Here is an 18,222-nt window from a genome sequence, read left to right as displayed (position 1 = left end):
TTTTTAGTCCTTTTCTAAAAAAATGCTTCTATTTGGCTGCAAAATATAATTTAAGCTTATAGGTACCATTATTCTATGCTAATAACCAAAATATTAATAAAAATGTAAATAAATATTGCCTAAAAACATGTATAAATATAGCAATATCAATGACTTATGATTTTATATGATGTTTGGATCACTATGGTTTTATTAATGATTTAAACGAATTTTTTGGTCGTATATTTGGGATGTTTCAGGAGTTCTCCTACAACAACAGTTATCACTCTAGCATTGGTGCCCCGCCATTTGAGCTCTTGTATGGTTGAAGATGTCGTACCCCAGTTTGTTGGGGAGAGGTTGGTAATAGGGTCATGGGAAGGACTAAAGTAGTCCTTCAGACCATGGAGTTTATTCAGTAGATCAGACAGAGACTATAGACCACTTAGATTCGGCAGAAGAGCTATGCCGACCGGTGCCGATCATAGCTGGAGTTTTAGGTTGACGATATGGTGCTCCTGAAGGTCTCGCTTTGGAAGGGTGTGATACGCTTTAGGAAGATGAGGAAATTGGGTCCCCGGTATATTGGACCTTTCCGTATGATCGCCAGGGTAGGCAGGGTAGCTTACCGGTTGGATTTGCCTAGCGAGCTCGGTTAGATCCACACCACTTTCCATGTCTCTCAAGTGTGAAATTGTGTGCTAGACAACGAGACAATGATTCCTTTATATGATATTCAGGTCGACGAGTGCCTAAATTATATTGAGAGACCGGTGGCTATTTTGGAAAAAAAAAAAGATGAAGGTCCTACGCAACAAGGATATACCTTTGGTAAAGGTTTAGTGGTAGCATTAGAGAGGCTCCGAGTGGACCTTGGAGCCGGAAGATGAGACGAGGGAGTATTATCCTGAGTTATTCGTTGCAGAAGACTTTGAGGACGAAGTCTAAGTCAAGTGGGGGAGAACTATAGTATCCTATTTTGAGGTACTTTCATTATTAACCCTAAAATTGAATTATATTGCATTTTGATCCCTAAGTTTAAGAAAGAGTGCAAAGAGGGCCCTAGTGGCATTTTCATAATTTGGGTTTTGGCGGAGTACGCCATGCGTAAGTGTGTACGCTGAGCGTACTAGGGTGCGCCCTAATACTCCAGACGTACATTTGTACGCAGGGCGTACGTACCAGTCATGCAAACCCTAATTTTTAGGGTATTGCTCATATTTAAACCCCATTATAACCTCATTTCCCCTCACTTCATCAGCCTCCATCCTCTTAGAACGTTTTTGCAACCCTAATACATATTGTGAAGCATTTCTAAGCTTGTGTGTGTGTGTTTTGTGCTTTTAAAGAAGAAGGAAAGAAGTAGAGTCCATCTTGGAGGAGTGAAGCTCTTTAGATCCAGAATCACAACACATTTTGGCATCATCTGGAGGTGTAAAGTTTTGAACTTGGTGAAGTTTCTTTTAGATCTTGTTTTTGGCTTGGTTTTAGGTCCTTTTTGTCCCAAATGTGGTGAATCATTAGCATAGCATGTTCTTAGCCCTAAAGTCATCCTTTTAGACATTTGCAAGGGTCTTGAGTGATAAAAATGGGTTCCAAATGGTTGGTTTTTCTCTATGCAAAATTTAAAAGGTCTTAATGCATTAAGATGTTGAGTTTTGGTGTTTTAAGAACTTATTGGACATGCAAGGTCTTAAAGTTGGAAACTTTATGACTCTTTATGATATTTTGGCCATGGATTTGCAATTGGATGCATTAAGTAAAAGTATTAACCCGTAATATTAAAAGAGAAAATCATGTGAGTACGTACTACGTACCTATGCATACTCAGTTAGCCACCCCCATTTCCATTCAACGCGAGTATGCCCCACGTACACTCACTGGGTCGACTTAACCATGTTGACTTTGTTGACTTATGGATTTTAACCAGTTTAACCTTAACTTTGACTAATTTGACTTAAGGTTATTTAGGGTATTTTGGATTTTGGTTGAGAATCGGTCATTTGGTTGGATAAGTGACATTTAGATTTGAGATTCAGAGTCGCGACCTCATCAACTACTATTCAGACTGTAAGGTGAGTTTTCCTCACTGTACTTATGGGTTGAAGGCACCAAGGTCGGCCCATTGGATTGATATCCTGGTTTACTATATGGTGCTATGATGTAGTGATCTGTTAGATCTGTATCCTAGTATGTAGGATGTTAGTATGTTGTAGTGATCTGTTAAATATGCTTGTTGTGTACTGACTGGTTATATGTTTATATGTTATGTATTGTCGACATGTTATGTGCGGTTGGGTTGTCGCGGACCAGTGGAGACTGAAGGCCAAGAGACCTAGGGTGGCCCAGATAAAATGAAGGCCTGTGAGGCAGATTAGTCAGGGTGAAGACCCGAAGAACGATCCAGATAGGCTAAAGTCACGGTGAGGCGGTCCAGTCATGCTGAAGGTTTTGTGAGCGGTCCAGATAGTTTGTAGGCCGACGGGGCATTCCAGTCAGGTTGAAGGTTCTGTATGCATGCTATTGTTTGTTATATATATATATATATATATATATATATATATATATATATATATATATATATATATATGGTGGTACTTTGGGGGAACTCACTAAGATTTGGCTTATTGTTTTTAGTTGTTGTTTCAGGTACTTCTGACAATCACAGGAAGGCGAAGGCATGACCGTACATATCCTTTGTTTATGTACTTTTGATCTGTGGGATACTCTGATATGGAACAATACTTTGAAAATAATGATTTTTTAAACATTTTACGATTGGGGTTGTTTTAAAAAGTTCAAATTTGTTGTGAATTTTATGGATGTTACACAAGACTTGCATTGAGCATGTATGACTTTAAAGCAATGATTTTTATGGCTTATGTGTTGTAAGGAAGCCTTAGGGAGGAGATGGGTGTATGGCTGAATGGATTAAGGGCTTAAACCATTAAGCTGCCCACGAGCCAGTTCTTACGATATGAAGAGGTGCCTATTACATCGTGACGATTGAAGGCCTCACGACTATTTTGTCTTTAGTTGGCCATGACGTGACCAAGAGATTGTCACGTTGTGGAGAGTCATTGAACTGTTGACCGCTAACTTTTTGACCAGTTTGAATTTGGGTCAAACTTGAAAGAATTGGGTTGTTGTTTAAGGTTCTACCATGTTTTGGTGTTAGTCGGTTTGCAGGAGCAATCGATGTAGAGGGTGAGTGTGTCGCTGTATTTCTTGGGTCTCCGATCCAAGTGACTTTCCTCAATATACTATATGTTGCAGTATATGTCTTTGTATGTTAGGATATATGAGTAGTGATATGTTGGTTAAAGTACCAATAAGATGGCTATCGTCTAGTGGGGTGCCCTAGGGGTTGTATGTAGTTACTTAGGATAACCTAAAAACTCTTGATCTAGTCTTTCTTGCCCATTCCTTGTTTGGTTGTGGCTCTAGAGTAGGATCATCTGTTCGGGTATCTATCTCACCTTTGGTTACATATAGTTATGCATTCCTTGGAGATTTACCAGTAGTGGTGTAATGTACTGGGAGAGGCCTAGTAAGTAGTAGTAAGTTGTTCGACATGTAGAATCATGTAGATTATCGGATGTGATTATGTGTTACTTGATTGCTTGTTTGATTATATATGTCGACAAATCGTGGTGGGTTAGGTTGAGGCAGTCCTGATTCGTGTTGTAGGCCAAGATACCAGATGTGAGCCACCTATAAGTTGTATACACATGAGAAGAACCAGTCGTGGGTTGGAGACTCAGGCGAGCGGTTAGGTTGAAGCGATAGGCCAACATACTCGGGGCAATCAAGTATTTATGACTGTGGGCCCAAGGGCAATCCAGTCTTCGTGACTGAGGGCCCGATGTGTATACATTGTATATGTATTATGGTGTGTGATATTTTAGGGAACCCACTAAGCTTTGGCTTACACTTGTGGATTAAATGTTTTTCAGGTAGTGTTGGTGATCGTGGGAAGACGAATGCGTAACTATACACACACATCAACAACAAAGGAGATTCAACATTATCTATCTCACCCTGATTTATAAACAACTGTAATTTGAACAAATATGTTTTCTTAATTTAGATTCTATAATGTGAAGTTTTACCTTAAATAAAAAATAAAAATTTTTGTTGTGAAAATGGGATTTTATATATATATGGAAAACAAAAAACCCTAAAAATCATAAAAATGTAAGTATTTTTTTTATGTATTTTTATGTATTTTTAGGGTTTTTTTGTTTTCCATATAACCCTTCAGAGAGAGAGGGAGAGAGAGGAAGGATCATTTAAGAACTTATAGTTTCCCGATAACCCGAGAACTAAAATAGGAACATTAGATAAAAAAATGATGGTCAAGATGCATCGTGACATTTTTGTAAATAAATAACATAGTAGAAGGGCGGGGGTATATTAATAAAATGTCACAGAGGTTATTTTAGGGATAACAGAAAATGACTCAGTAAGGGAATCAACCGATCAAACCCTTCTTCCATGAACCAAGAGAGCGGACGATGTCACCTTCACCTCCGCCAGATGCGTCGTCGTTGCCTCCACCTTCACCTCCGTTAGATGACGTCGTTGCTGCCTTCGCCTCCGTCAAATCGACTTTTCTCGTATTCTTTACTGACTCTCCCAATCATCTGCCTCCCTCCACCCTCTAATAGCCTGCCCTCCCTCTGATTAAATCAAACTCCGATGATGGGATCCATATGACTAGCGATCAAATACAATGATTTGTTGAGGAGTTCTAGGCCGGAGATGATGCATCAATTTCAAATATTGAGCGTATACCGGAGCAGGTTCTTCACAAAAGGCATCCGGTTACTGAAAAAATTCACTAACTCCAATCTCTACACAAATTCTATCAGCGAAATTGAACTCACAATCATAGAAACCTCATCCATTTAACATGTTAGTTATACTACATTCCTTCATCTTTCAGAATTCAGAATCCCAATTCCAATTCCATAACTTACATTTGTACCTAAATCTGACTTTCATGTCACTGTAAACTCAACGTCTTTATTAGTTTGATTTTTGCTCTCTACATTCAATTTATGTTTCAAATAGTATCATCTTTTGAATTTGGTCTTGTTGTAGGTATTTATAACCTTTTCATAGTTTTTCTCGATGTATGAGTTCAAACTTTTGATATTATAGTTCCAATTCAGTAAATTAGTTTTTGATTTTGTATAAATATGTTCCTTCATATATGTTTATCTTATGATGTACAACTATTTCTAGGCTATTATTTAAGCGACTGTAAGGCCATTCCTTCATAGATGTTTCTCTTTTGATATTATAGTTCCTTTTTATTTATTCATGACTTTCTGTATTGTTGTTGATTCTTGTTTACATGATAAGCATTTTTGTCATCTTACCAATTTCCCACTCAAGGTTGTTATATTTTCCACTTTTCCCTTTTGTATATAGGTGAGGTCTTTGGTAAGCAAGGCTAAATCAGGGCTTACATTTAATGTATCTGCAACAAGTTCAAGCCCTAAATTTGCTTGTAGCAACTCTGTGCCTCCACTTTCACCAAGAAGCTCTTCTGGTTCGCCACATGTCACAAAATAAAGGGCGGGCCCCTCTGTTTTAAGTTCTCCTTTGAAAGTAGTCAACGAGCTAGTCAGAGAGTTCATACCTCAGGTAGACACTACAAATAAATTATATTTATACATTACTAAAGCAGCCTGATTTGAGATATCTAACTCAAACACTGTAAATAAATTAAATTTGTTTTTTCAGGTTTAAGTGCATATATTTGGATGGAAATGGGGTGTTGACTAGGAATGAATTACAATTCTTCTATGAAGAAGAGTTGCATAGGATGGAATGCATGGCTCAAGAGCATGTTCTTTTTTAGGACATTTTATGTCAAATAGTTGACATGATTAAACCACAGGTACCCTTTATTTTATTAACCAAAGTTTTATACCATCATATTAGTTTTCTTTTTAACTATATATAATTTTTATTTACAGGAAGAGGCTTATTTTACATTAAAGACTTAAAAGGAAGCAAGCTCTCTGGAAGCACTTTCAGTATCCTCTTTAACCTTAATAAGTTCATGACCTTTGAATCCCGTGACCCCTTTCTTATTTTCCAGGTAAGCCATTCCATCTTTAGTAATATCATCAGGGGTAGAAATGGAAATAATTTTTATTTTTAACCAACATTTTATACAATCATATTAGTTTTCTTTTTAACTATATATAATTTTTATTTACAGGAAGAGGCTTATTTTACATTACAAGACTTGAAAGGAAGCAAGCTCTCTGGAAGAACTTTCAATATCCTCTTTAACCTTAATAAGTTCATGGCCTTTGAATCCCGTGACCCCTTTCTCATTTGCCAAGTAAGCCATTTCATCTTTAATAATATCATCAGGGGTAGAAATGGAAATAACATTTTTTTGTTAAACAGGAATGTGAGAATCCAACATTGACTGAATGGGATCGGCTTGCATATTCGGAATATATAAGGCTTTCAATGGAGGAAGATGTAGATAATGCATCTAATGGTAGTGGGGATATATGGGATGAGTCTCTTGAGGCTCCATTTTGATTTCAATTCAAAACACTACTACTCATTCAGGTAAGGTTATTCAAAAAACTATGGAATTGAATTGACATTCCATTACCATGTTTGGTTGGCCTTTAGTATTGTATTTCCATTCCATTCCTTCCATGATTCCATTATATTTCATTAGCATGTTTGGTTGGCCTCTAGTATTGATGCGTTTTAGTAATCATTTGATAACTAAAACCAACCTGGTCTGCTTCAATTTCTCTATATGAATTACATGTGATTTACATGTAATTCACATATGAGTTACATGTGATTCACATGTAAATCACAAGTTAATCACATATGAATTATATGTGATTCCCATGTAAATAACATGTAATTCACATATGAATTACATATGATTCACATGTAAATAACATGCAATTCACATATTAATTACATATGATTCACATGTAATTCACATATGATTCACTTGTGATTCACATGTAAATCACAAGTGAATCACATATTAATTACATATGATTCACATGTAAATCACAATTGAATCACATATGAATTACATGTGATTCACATGTACACAACATGTTATTCACATATGAATTACATGTGATTCACATGTAAATCACGTGTAATTCACATATGATTCACATGTAATCATATATGAATTACATGTGATTTACAAGTGAATCACATATGAATTATAGGAACAGAACTTGGTGGAAAATATGAATTATATGTGATTCACATGTAATTAACATATAATTCACTTATGATTCACATGTAAATCACATATGAATTACATGTGATTCATAAGTGGATCATATATGAATTATATGTGATTTACGTGTAAATCACATGTAATTCACATATTAATCACATGTAAATCACAAGTGAATAACATATGAATTACATGTGATTCACATATAAATCACAATTGAACCACATATGAATTAAGTCTATATGCACACATGCATTTTGTGTGAGTGTTCTTCATTAATTAATTTTTTTTTGTAAATTTCACATTTAAATAATAAAAGATACAATCACATGTGAATATCACATTATATAAACACATGTATCTTACATGATATAATCAGATTTAAATCTTACATGATATATACATATGCATTTTTGTGAGTATTCTTGCATTAATCATTTTTTTTTTAATTTTATTGTAGATTTTTAAGAATTTGTGGAGAATATTGAAGAAATAAAAAGCGATAAAGTGGAGAAAATATGAAAATCTTGATATGAAGAAATGACATCACCGTGAATCTTCGTAGTATTTTTTATTTTTTATATTTTATTTTGTATCGAATAAAATATGTGTACTATTATGTTTATAAATTTATTAATAAAAATGTACGCACCTAAAATGTTGATTTTTTTGTTAAATAAATAAGAGTTTTTTTTTTAATATTCTAGTTTTTTTTGTTAAAATTTACTAGTTTTTAAAAATTAACTTTTTTAAAAAAATTGTTTTTTTAAATGCATTTTTTGAAAAAAAATTACAGTTCTTTTTTTGAAAAAAATACATATTTTATTTTAAATGTAGTTTTTTTTAAAATACTTTTTTTTAAAGTGCATTTTTTTTTTTTTGAAAAAACTGTAGTTTTTAAAAAAAGTATATATTTTTTCAAATTTATTTTAAAATTAATGTTTTTTGAATATATATATATATATATATATATATATATATATATATATATATATATATATATATATATATATATATATATTACAAAGTCAAAATTTATTATTTTAACAAAAAATCCGAAATTACTTTTTTTTTTTTAAAAAAAAAAATCCGAAATTTGATTTATTATGTTAATTTATAGAACTTTCATTAATATCTCCAATAACAAAAAAACAATTAAACATTAAATAAGATCGGTAAGATGACGATTATGCCCGTAATGAAATAATTTTGATTTAACGCTCCACCTTTAGTTCTTAGGTTCTCGAAAAACTATAAGTTTTCAAAGATCTCACCTATATATATATATATATATATATATATATATATATATATATATATATATATATATATATATATATATATATATATATCCGATACAAAAAAATTTCAAACTCTAATCAAAATCATTTAACAACTAATAAATATACTAATATGATATTGAAAACAAAAATCTACATTATAATTAAATAAAAACATTGCATGCTTAATAAAGGTCTTTATTGAACAACTAATCAAATGAAACATAAAAAAATCATTCGGGTAAAAAATTTACACACTACAATACCATCATAAATAATGAAAGAAACAATCAAACCAACGATGCGACTAAAGTATAAGAGAAACCAAATAATCAATTAAAAGAAATATACAACAATACTAATAATTAAGAAAACAAATAAAATATATCAATGTAGTTGGAAAGGAAAACACATTCTAGAATAATACTAAAAATTAGAAAAACAAATAAAATATATCAATGTAGTTGGAAAACACATTCTAGAAGCTATCGTTCAAATACAATGGACAAAACAAATAAAATAAAAAAAAGTAACCAATTAAAAATAACTAAAAGGATAGCCTAATAAAAACATATGAACATAAAAAGTAATTTGATTTTAAGTGAGAACAACTTTTTTTTATAGAAAAGTAAGAAAAATTATATATATATATATATATATATATATATATATATATATATATATATATATATATATATATATATATATATATATATATATATATATTTCACAAGCGGATGAATCATTAGATAGATTAAAAAAAGACAAAATTGTAAAAATGGTCCCAGTGGTATCATTTTTTTGGAGCTTTGGTCCAAACCACAAGTTTTTTGGATTGATTGTCCTTTTGAGCTAGTTGCTTACAGTTTTAGTTTCTGTCCAAACTAAAATGACTATTATACCCTTAATGAATTAAGTTTTCATTTTTCTTTTACTTTTTAAAATTGTTATTATTAATAAATATAAAAGTGGGCCTACTTGTCTCTCTCTCTTTCTCTCTCTCAAGCTTTATACTCATCTTTTAAAATACCGACCCTTTTTGCTGCTTCGTTTTCGACTTACACTCGACGGGAATGACATAAGGGAGGAATGAGGAGTTGGTGGTGATCGAAATCAGTGGCTGGCGATGGTTGGAGTCCTCACAGTGGCAACGACCAAGGTAGGAGCGGGTGGTTCGCTAAAGGCTTTACATATCGCTAGGAGGGAAGCCGATCTCCGGCCACCCCTATGGTTTAATCTCCAATCGGCAGGCACATATCAAAAGAGTAAAGCAGTTTCAGTGAGGTGACTATGCAGTGGTTTAAGGAAGAACTTTCAAGGCTGGTGATCTTCTTAGTCTCATTCAACTCATCGTCGGTGTCTTCATATGCAGGGAAGAGGAGTAGCAGAAACGGCGATCGCTTTCGCCGCCATTAATGGCGAGAGGGGTTCTTTTTGTCATGTAACACAAGCGATGAAGGAGGGGGGTTCTTCACCTTCGCGGGTTAGTTGAACAATCGAAGGTGATGGCTGGAACAGGGCAACAGTAGTGGTAAGGGGCTGAAGATGTTGGTGGCAATAAGGCTGCTCCGGTGCTCTTCTCTGCTACATTCCTTTTTTATTGTCGGCTGTGGATGTTGGGTAGCGCTCGAAGTGATTGTAGGGTGTTTGGGGTGATTAATCAACAGGAAAGAAAATGAGGGAGGAAGGGAGCTGCAGAGGTTGTGGCAATTTGTCTTATGGTGACGATTTGCAACAGAGTGGAGGAGGAGGCGATTCAGCCGTCTGATGTGGTAAGGGAGGTTGCTCCGGCAACTCCCTCATGGTTCATCTTTCTGTTCCGGTGGCACACCCATAGAGGGGAAGCAACAACAACAAAAATGGGTGTTTGGGTGAGGGAATCAAGGAGAGAGAGAGAGAGAGAGAGAGAGAGAGAGAGAGATAAGTGGGCCCAAATTAATTATTTATTTTCTTTTTTCCTTTAAATTAAATAAAAAAATATAAAAAATATATCAGAAATGACATTTTAGTCTTTTCAATTTTCTGAGGGACCAAAATTACAGGCAAACTAGCTCAAAAGGACCACCAATCCAAAAAACTCGTAGTTTGGACCAAAACCCCCAAAAATGCATACCACAGGGATCATTTTTGCAATTTTGTCTTAAAAAATCCCAAAAAAAACATATTATATATATATATATATATATATATATATATATATATATATATATATATATATATAATAGTTGAAAATACATATAAAAATATGAATTATAGAAAAATAGAAGGACCATTAGCCCTGGCCCTCCTAACCCTTAAGGGTTCCGTCTTTGAGCATAGGTTCATTCCATTTGTCAAGACTAAGGTTCTAAATAACGGAAGGCGTGACTTGACGGCAATGTCAAGCCTCAAGCTTTTCCGAGCCTTGGCGAGTCACGTCATTTGTAAGGCGTGACTTAAGACAACAATTTTTATAAATTCATATTTTTATATGTATTTTCAACTATTATTTATTTTTATACACATATATGAGTCAATACGGCATTTTGGTAAAGCTTGGCGACACATACAAACCTTGAAGCCATGGCGAGCCATGACGGAGCCATGACGAACTTTTTAAAACCTTGGTCAAGACACTTTACATTGGAAAAATAAAAGCCTATATTTGAAGAATAATTTATAATACAAACAGCTTTAGCACATGTTATGAAATTATGATACTCAATATTTTAAACCGGTTTGAATCGGTTGGACCGGGAACTGAAGAGGGGAGCGGTTCAACTAATACCGATTTTATGTTTATTTTTTAACTGGAATGAACCGGCTGATTTTTTACAAAAATCCGGTTGAACCGATTAAATTAAATCAGTTGAACCGGTTAAATTAAATAAAAACATATGTAAATAAATCATTTTCATAACAAACTTTGGATGTTTTTTTTTTCACGTTTATTTAGATTTTTCTGAATAATAACAAATGGTAAATGTTATAAAGTTTTGTAATACGTTTGTATTCATCTAAAACTATATTTTGTTTCTGTATTATACTTTATTTTATTTTTTATGTAAACATTATAGATATGTGTTTTTAATGTATTTGGATTGATTTATTTGAATAATAACATATGATAAATGTTATAAAGTTTGTAAATCAGTTGAACCAACAGTCAAATCGGTTTAACGGTTGAATGAGGAAAAGATCACCATACCGATTCAACTAAAAATCAGTTTTTAAAACATTGATGATACTGCATATAAATACCAAATATATCACAAGAAAAATGAAACTTTCAAGGTTAATATTTCAAATACATCAAAAATTAAAAAGAAAAAGAAAATGATATGACAATAAAAATAAGGTGACAAGTCATTTGGGCAGGGTTTTGGAGCCATGGATAGACTTCATCCATCCTAATAAAGAGTTTTTAATAAATCATTTTTACTGTTTTTTTTAAAACTTTCTATGACTTTTTAAAATAAAAATATCATATTCTGTTTTTTCCTTTATATGTTCTATAAATTTTTTGATTGTTTTACAACCATAATATTTTTGTCAAATACTAAACAAGTATTTATAACTTATACCATTTTATAGGTTACTAGGTATAAAACACGTGTATTATACGAGGTTGATTAAAGATATTACAATGTAAATAATAAGTATTTTTTAAAATAAAATTTTGAAATAAAGAAATAAGAAACATATTATTTCAATTTATTATAATATTTATTACATTTGATACTTTATATATATAAGTATAAGATTATGTGATTTTTTAATTTTAAAAATTAAAACAAACCAAAAATTGACAAATGGATAATATTTATTTTAAAAATACCACAAAATGACAAGTGTCAAAACTAATGAAAGATTGATATACGACAGAAAAGCTTTCATTTATTAAAAAAAAATATACGATGCTAAAATTTTGACTTTGGTATCACATAAAATAGTCATTTATAATTTATTATTATTATTTATTTTTATAAACACAATCCCAAACACACTTTGCATCCGGCACCAAAAATACGTAAGCACAGGAGCGGCCCCACTTGGATTTCACAAAAGAAAGCGAAAGGATAAAAAGCGAACAGAATCCCTTAAAATGGGGCCCACCGTTCCGCCTTTCTCTGCCAGTATAAATAACAAACCTCGATCTTCCACGTTTCCATCATCCCTCGCTAATTCACTGACTCGTCAGCACTCCTTTTCCGTGCGATTTTGCTTCCCTTTTCATTCTGTTCTTACACCGGAAGCCTCTGAAAGTGATCGTCGAAAGTAATAGTCATTTATCTGTTCTTCTTTTGCTTTGATTATCTAATCGTTCATTTCGATTTTTGTTAGAATTTATCGGATTTCTAATTACTATACTGCGATTTCGCGATTGCATGATTTGTTAAGCCTTGTTAGGCTTCGGTTCATGTTCTTCCCCTTCTCTATCGATGTATCATATAGCTTCATTTCGCAAGAAATGAAGTAAATTTGATTTTCGTTATTGCCTTGCACCTTTTATTCGCTTTAATTTTGAATTTCTTTTTGGCACGAATTGATACCCGTAATTCCTTGATGTTCTGGCTCTGAAAGTCTCGTGATCTTGCTATAGAAGGCTTTTTCACTATTACCGCTCTCAATTGCATGAAGATGATGATGTTGATTATACATCTTGCTGATAGTGTTATTATGCATTTTTGTGTTGTTTGGTTTTTAGGGTTTTCTTTGCTGTGTTTTGAAGTATTACAACTTGTTTTCTGGTGTTAAGAGTTTGATTTGTGAAACTTGGAAAGATATTGTGTTATGTTACACCAAAATGGAACTCTTCTTCTAGGAAAGTGATATCTGAAACGGACAGTTTGGGTTGTAAATATGATGGTTCTTTGCTGTTCAAGCATTAACAACTATGGGATACTATTTTCAGAAAAAAGTCTAATTTTTTGGCTATTTTTTAAAAAAGTACTTAAGGTATTTGGCTAATTTTGTAATTCTTTCTATTTTGAATTCAACTGATCAAAACTATTTATCTAAATGATCTCCCTATAAATCATTCACTTTAATTATGATTATCATTAGTTTAAGCTCATTTTTGTTCCTGAAAGAGTGATGAAAAGCTGTGTAGACTAAAAACAGTACAACTTTCACTTGCAGATTAACACGAACAGAATTGGTTAAGCTCATAAAGTCTGATCAAATTCCATCAAGTTTAGTGGCTTATATTGTTTATTCAGTTTGAAAGGTTAAATCTCTATGGGGGGAGTTAGTTCCATAAAACAGGGCCAACATACTAATGAAAATGGTGCATACAGTGGAATTTCTAGAAGGTTTTCTAGAAATGGAAGCTCAAAGTGTATGGGAGCTTCTTTTTTTGATAATAAAGAGCAAATGGCAATATGCCCATCTCTCATGGAATTGTGCACTCATATAATATGTGAAGTAAGTTATTCCTTTTGAAGGGTTGACATTCATTTCATGTTAGGATACTTTTGTCCCATGCTAATAAAATAATTTATTATGTTGTGAACAGAAAATTGATCAATATGACACATTCTCTATGCTTCCAAGAGACATTAGTCAGCGGATATTTGATCAATTGGTCTATTCTAAACGCCTTAATGAAACATATCTTGAGGCTTTTCGAGGCTGTGCTCTTGAGGTATTCAGTAACAAGTAGAAGGATATATATATTTTTGTATTTTAAATAAACTGTATATAAAAAGGTTGATCTTTAGGTTCACTGATTTACTTTTTTGTTTTTTTCCAGTTTGATCTTTTTAGATAAACCTGTTTTCAAACATTACATAAAGGAAAACTGTTTAGAGTTGGTTGATAAGTTACAAACCTAAAGGTTTTGTACTTGTTAAATTAAATATTAAATAAAAAGCCTATTCACACACACACAAAAAAAAAACATTACTTTTTGTGCCATTTACCTGAAAAGTCTTTTTCAATTTTTTACAAAAAATCCATTGGTTACTATTATTATTTCTTTGTTTTTCGGTTTTTTGATTTCGGGTCAAACACTTTTTAAACCCTATTAAACCTATTCAATTAAATGGGTTCATTAAAGTTATCACAAATCAACCTGCTAATTTTGGGTTTCTTCGATTTATGACAAATCTAATTCAACATCTTATTTAATTTTTTTTCTTTCTAATTCAACATCTTAAATTTTTTTTTTGAAGGATATTGAATTAGGAGAATATCCTGGAGTTGATGATAGTTGGATGGATGTCATATCCTCACAGGGATCATCTTTACTTTCAGCAGACATTTCTAATTCTAATGTTACTGATAATGGTTTATTCCACATTAAAAACTGTGACAACATCCAAGATTTGAACTTTAATTTCTGTGCCCAAATTTCAGACATTGGGCTTGATCACATTAGCGGTATATTCTTCTTCTCTGAGGTTATAATGGTAATTTCACACCCCCAAAATCAGATTAGCTATATACAACTTTTCTTGCTTTTTATTTTTCTTCAGGTTTTTCTAACTTAACAACTTTGAGTTTCAAAAGAAACAACAACATCACTGCAAATGGAATGAGTGTGCTTTCTAGTTTGGTCAACTTGTTAAATTTGGACTTGGAAAGATGCCCATTGATCCATGGTGGTCTTGTTCATCTAAAAGGTATTAATTATAATTTCCTTTTTTAGATTTTAAGAAATGTTTTTTTATTTTTATTTTTTATTTTGATATGTAATCATGTTTGTTTGTGGCAGGTTTATCAAAGCTTGAGGTGCTTAACATTAACTGTTGCAATTGCATTACTGATGATGATATGGAACCTATCTCAGGTAACATAGTCTTAATATCAACACAAATTTATATGGAATTGTCATTTGTTCACATTACTAAAATTAATCAAAGCATCAAACTTTTCAGTTAAATCACTTATTGTTATGTTGATGATTCATATCTTTTTATGTTTTTAGAGCTAAAAAACTTGAAAGAGTTGCAAGTTTCTTCCAGCAAAGTGACAGATCATGGGGTCACATTTTTGAAAGGTCAATACCCTTTGACTTACTAATTTACATTTCTAATGTTTTTTGACTTACTAATTTACATTTCTTTTCCACAAACAAAATAGAAATCAGGTATCCATGTAAAGATTGATTTAGGTTCCTGATGCTGAAATTCGCCCCTCTTTAGATCAATTTTAATTGGTGAATTCAGAGGGAAATATTGTTTAATACAAACAATTTGTGATTCATATTGGATTTATATGTTAGATGTATAATAGATGTCCAAAAAAATATTTATTCAACAATTTTTTTTTTTAATTGTTGAATGTATCTAAGTTCTGAGACCCTTCCTTACATGAATCATCAGATGCATTGTTTTACATGGATTAAATTTTATATCTTGCATCTAAATTCAAGGTTTAATTTTTTTTTTTTTATTACAAAACCCTAGTGAGTTGACTCAGTTGAGAATGAGTGCAATATTTCAGGATTATACAAGCTTGCAATGCTGAATATGGAAAGATGCCCTGTTACTGCAGCATGCTTGGATGCACTTTCAGGTCCATACAAAATCAATATTTCCATAATCCATATTATTATTATTATTATGTTATTTTTCTTAATCACATGATGCCAAATCTTTTTTTTTTTATTTTTAATTGCAGATATTGTGACTCTGCTTTATTTGAATTTAAGCAGAAGTAATTTGACCGATAACGGGTGCCATAAATTTTCAAGTAAGTCTTTGTTAGGGTGGCATAAAAGTAAATTTATTATTATTTTTTTTTTCTGAATTATGTTAGTTTTTCAGGGCTAAAGGCTTTAAGAGTACTCAATTTGGGATTCAATGATATTTCAGATGCTGTTTTAATACATCTGAAAGGTGCTTCTTGTCCTTTCTTTTGTCTTTTATTTTTATTTATAATAAACATAAACATAAATTGATGTATATTAAATTAGAAGATTATTCTCATATTCCAGGTATAAATAATTTAGAGAGCTTGAATCTGGATTCATGTAGAATTCGGGATAATGGACTAATTAACTTGGCAGGTGATTCTTTTCTTATTTATTTAATTTTATTCCCATCTTTTTTCTTCTACATTATTTTTTTACATGTCATCATATAAGTTCTTGTTCAGAACTCAAACAAACATGAATAATGTTATGTGAATACTTGACATGATATAATTCAAGATTTTGTGGCACATAGCATCCCCAATGAAGACTTTTATACTTGAATCCTTTTTATAAAAAAAATTTACCATAAAAAATGACAGGCCTTCATCATTTGAAATGTTTGGAGTTGTCTGATACAGAAGTTGGAAGCAATGGTCTTTTCCATCTCTCAGGTTACCCATTTTTCTAACATCAATTTAACTAAAATTAAGATAATTTTGATTTTTAAGGATTAATTAATTCATCTTTTATAAAATCTGTTGCAGGGTTGATGAATCTCCAAATTTTAAATCTTTCATTCACTGTTATCACTGATGGAGGTTTACCAAATCTATCCGTATTATCAGCTCTTAGATCACTTAACTTAGATGTTCGCCACATCACAGATGCTGGACTTTCAACTCTTACAAGTAACAAAAATAAAAATAAAAAACTTTTATATCCCTAAAATTGTAAAAAAGGTAAATTCTTATTTTTTGGATGGATGCAGGTTTGACAGGATTGACTCATCTGGATCTCTTTTGTGCTAGAATAACAGACGCAGGAACAAATTCTCTGCGCAGTATGAAAATATTTATGAATTTTTAATATTTAGTAATAAATAAACAGTCTGTGATGTTGAATGACAGTTATACCCCTATTTTTTCATCTAGATTTTACAAAACTTCAGTCTTTGGAAATCTGTGGTGGAGGAATAACGGATGCTGGTGTGAGGAATATAAAGGATCTTCGATCTCTGGCGCTTTTGAACCTGTCACAAAATAAACAAATTACAAATGCATCCTTAAAATCCATTACTGGTATTATTATTATTATTATTTATTATATCTCTCCTAAGGGGATTTATAAAATATTTTAAGATAGAATATTGTTAGATGAGGGTAAATGTGTAATTGTTGCAGGTCTGACAAAATTGGTGTCTTTAAACTTATCAAGTTCTCAAGTAACAGGAGAAGGATTGCAGCATCTAAAGCCATTGAAGAAGTTGAAATCTCTGAGCTTAGAGTCAACCAACGTGACTCCAAATGATATAAAACAACTCCAGGAATCTGACCTTCCAAATTTGGTAACCTTTCGTCCTGAGTAGCTTTGTAAACAAGATCCACAGATATTTTGGTATGTTGATCTCAGTGTGTGTGTTTGGTATGTTGGTGAATAAGAGAGTTATTTCTCAATATTTGTAGTTGTAATTATTGGTTATATATGACTTTTATTTGATTGACCAAGTGATTTGTATTTGTTTTTTTTAAGTGGACGATTATCAAAATAGTTTATGCATTCATGCCATGTTGAATAATACTAACCACTTACAATCAACATGTGTCTTATGATTGTCCTTTTAGTAATGTCATATTTTTGAGGTAAAATAAGTATTAAACACAAATCTACACTAATTATGATTGGATAAGTTGGATAAAATTAATTGCTTAAAGATGATTTGAAAATGTTAATTTCTCGATGGAGTAAGGGCTATAGTTTTTTTTTTTTTTTTTTTTTTTTTTTGGATGCTCCAAAAAGAAAACTAAAGTAATTCGCAATTTAGGGGTTTCGACACCAAGTTAAAAGTGTATTAGAATGTATGAGAGAAT

General features: G+C 32.0%; 2 protein-coding genes across 2 annotated transcripts; both read left to right on the top strand.

Moving 5' to 3' along the window:
• The first annotated feature begins 4,437 nt into the window (after positions 1 to 4,437).
• On the top strand, positions 4,438 to 7,839 carry LOC145100393 (putative serine/threonine protein phosphatase 2A regulatory subunit B''gamma). The gene is made up of 7 exons (XM_079037687.1): positions 4,438 to 4,896; positions 5,419 to 5,634; positions 5,734 to 5,890; positions 5,970 to 6,094; positions 6,218 to 6,343; positions 6,412 to 6,582; positions 7,695 to 7,839. The coding sequence occupies exons 4-6, from the start codon at positions 6,056 to 6,058 to the stop codon at positions 6,550 to 6,552; spliced, it is 306 nt and encodes a 101-aa protein (XP_078893813.1). The 5' UTR covers positions 4,438 to 4,896; positions 5,419 to 5,634; positions 5,734 to 5,890; positions 5,970 to 6,055; the 3' UTR covers positions 6,553 to 6,582; positions 7,695 to 7,839.
• Positions 7,840 to 12,672: 4,833 nt separating this feature from the next.
• Positions 12,673 to 17,911, top strand: LOC145102743 (uncharacterized). Its single transcript, XM_079040209.1, has 16 exons — positions 12,673 to 12,771; positions 13,636 to 13,920; positions 14,012 to 14,140; positions 14,670 to 14,877; positions 14,973 to 15,119; positions 15,212 to 15,286; positions 15,425 to 15,496; positions 15,943 to 16,014; positions 16,120 to 16,191; positions 16,266 to 16,337; positions 16,436 to 16,507; positions 16,735 to 16,806; positions 16,900 to 17,043; positions 17,124 to 17,195; positions 17,287 to 17,433; positions 17,536 to 17,911. The coding sequence occupies exons 2-16, from the start codon at positions 13,735 to 13,737 to the stop codon at positions 17,718 to 17,720; spliced, it is 1,725 nt and encodes a 574-aa protein (XP_078896335.1). The 5' UTR covers positions 12,673 to 12,771; positions 13,636 to 13,734; the 3' UTR covers positions 17,721 to 17,911.
• The last annotated feature ends 311 nt before the right edge of the window (positions 17,912 to 18,222 follow it).

This window comes from Lactuca serriola, chromosome 4, assembly GCF_051521515.1.
Source record: "Lactuca serriola cultivar US96UC23 chromosome 4, Lser_US96UC23_V15, whole genome shotgun sequence".
In the NCBI taxonomy this organism is placed as follows: Eukaryota; Viridiplantae; Streptophyta; class Magnoliopsida; order Asterales; family Asteraceae; genus Lactuca; species Lactuca serriola.
The sequence above is the reverse complement of the archived record's forward strand: the minus strand, read 5'-3'. Positions and strand labels throughout refer to the sequence as shown.